This window comes from Lottia gigantea (genome assembly GCF_000327385.1).
Source record: "Lottia gigantea unplaced genomic scaffold LOTGIsca_1408, whole genome shotgun sequence".
NCBI classification, from domain to species: domain Eukaryota; kingdom Metazoa; phylum Mollusca; class Gastropoda; family Lottiidae; genus Lottia; species Lottia gigantea.
Window position 1 is genome coordinate 7,843 of NW_008707631.1, and position 1,884 is coordinate 9,726.

Consider the following 1,884-nt stretch of genomic DNA (forward strand, 5'->3'; position numbering starts at 1 on the left):
TGTGAATAAGAATAACGATCATAAGTTTCGAACGCAACTCTCATGCTACTGAGTTGTGTTCAGAAGTCATAACCACTTTCATTATTTACAACCATACGCAACAAGTAATCGCTATGGTGTGAGTGCACCTTTAACATAAGCAAAAATATGTTCCTCAGCTTTGGTGAAATAAGTGCGTCCGAGAAGCCTAAATAATGTAATACATACATCGACTAGATGAATTAGTATTATCTAATTCGTCGATTGATGCCATGTTATCTTCTCGGAAGTGCCGTAAGCCAAAATCTGTTATTTTAACCACAAAACGACTATCAACAACGCAATTTGTGCTTTTAAGGTTCCCATGGCAACGTATTTCACTGGCATGCAGATAAATCATTCCCTGAAATTAAAAGAAAAAGCGACCACACCTTATTGGAGAACCATTATTAGGTTAATTATTATGAAACAAGGAATTTTTTGTTCTCAATGGATTCTATAATGTCTTGGAAAGGGACATTCCATTATCATAATGTAACAGTTATAGATTTTGCTTGATAAGATATCTTGAATCGCGATATATCACTTACACATACTATATTCTGCATGATAGACTATCGAAACATCACGATATCACATTTTTCTTTACTATATCAAAAACATCACGATAACACACTTACCCTTACTATATCCTGCATGATAAAATATCGTAACATATCGATATCACACTTACCCTTACTATATCCTGCATGATAGCATATCGTACCATCACGATATCACACTTTCCATTACTTTATTCTGCATAATAGAATGTCATAGCATAACGATATCACACTTACCCTTACTATATCCTACACGATAGAGTACCGTTACATATCGATATCACACTTACCCTTACTATATCCTGCATAATAAAATATCGTAACATCACGATATCACACTTACCCTTACTATATCCTGCATGATAGAATATCATAGCATAACGATATCACACTTACCCTTACTATATCCTACACGAGTACCGTTACATATCGATATCACACTTACCCTTACTATATCCTGCATAATAAAATATCGTAACATCACGATATCACACTTACCCTTACTATATCCTGCATGATAGAATATCATAGAATAACGATATCAGACTTACCCTTACTATATCCTACACGAGTACCGTTATATATCGATATCACACTTACCCTTACTATATCCTGCATAATAAAATATCGTAACATCACAATATCACTCTTACCCTTACTATATCCTGCATGATAGAATATCATAGCATAACGATATCACACTTACCCTTACTATATCCTACACGAGTACCGTTACATATCGATATCACACTTACCCTTACTATATCTTGCATTATGGAATATCTAAACATCCAATCTAAACTTATCTTTTCATTTTCCAGTACATCCTATAAGGAAATAGACAAATATGTTGCTATATTGACAGCGTTGCTATTCGATTAACCGATTTTACGCTGTAATTCTATACTATAGCTGAAGACGAGATGCACTTACATTTCTTAACAGCTGATGCCATTCTCACATTTGATTTGTGAGATAGAGTCGCCATAACCATGCATTGACTCCATGATTCGGAATCGACTTTTGTAATTACCTCTTGATAAATAAGATTATGACTGAAAATTTCTTTTATTTGATGAGAACATCACCGATGAAAAAACTGTCTTTTGGAGATATGATTTGAATAAAGGAGATTACTCAGACAAGAAGACAAGGCATGCGCGATGTGCATTAAAAAATGACATTTTGAATATTTGTGAAATCACAGACTTCGCAAATCGAACAGAATTTACGGATTTCTTGGTTGTTGTTTTTTTTTTGTTTTTTGTATAATGCCTCAAAAAAGTTAGTATCACGCAACTGA

General features: G+C 33.9%; 1 protein-coding gene across 1 annotated transcript; it reads right to left on the reverse strand.

Moving 5' to 3' along the window:
• Positions 1-187: 187 nt before the first annotated feature.
• Positions 188-1,408, reverse strand: LOTGIDRAFT_176453 (hypothetical protein; the record flags this gene model as incomplete). The annotated part of the gene is made up of 5 exons (XM_009049907.1): positions 188-382; positions 872-936; positions 978-1,091; positions 1,133-1,246; positions 1,288-1,408. Coding segments are annotated over 5 exons (609 nt in total), but the record flags the coding sequence as incomplete, so codon positions are not given.
• Positions 1,409-1,884: the final 476 nt, after the last annotated feature.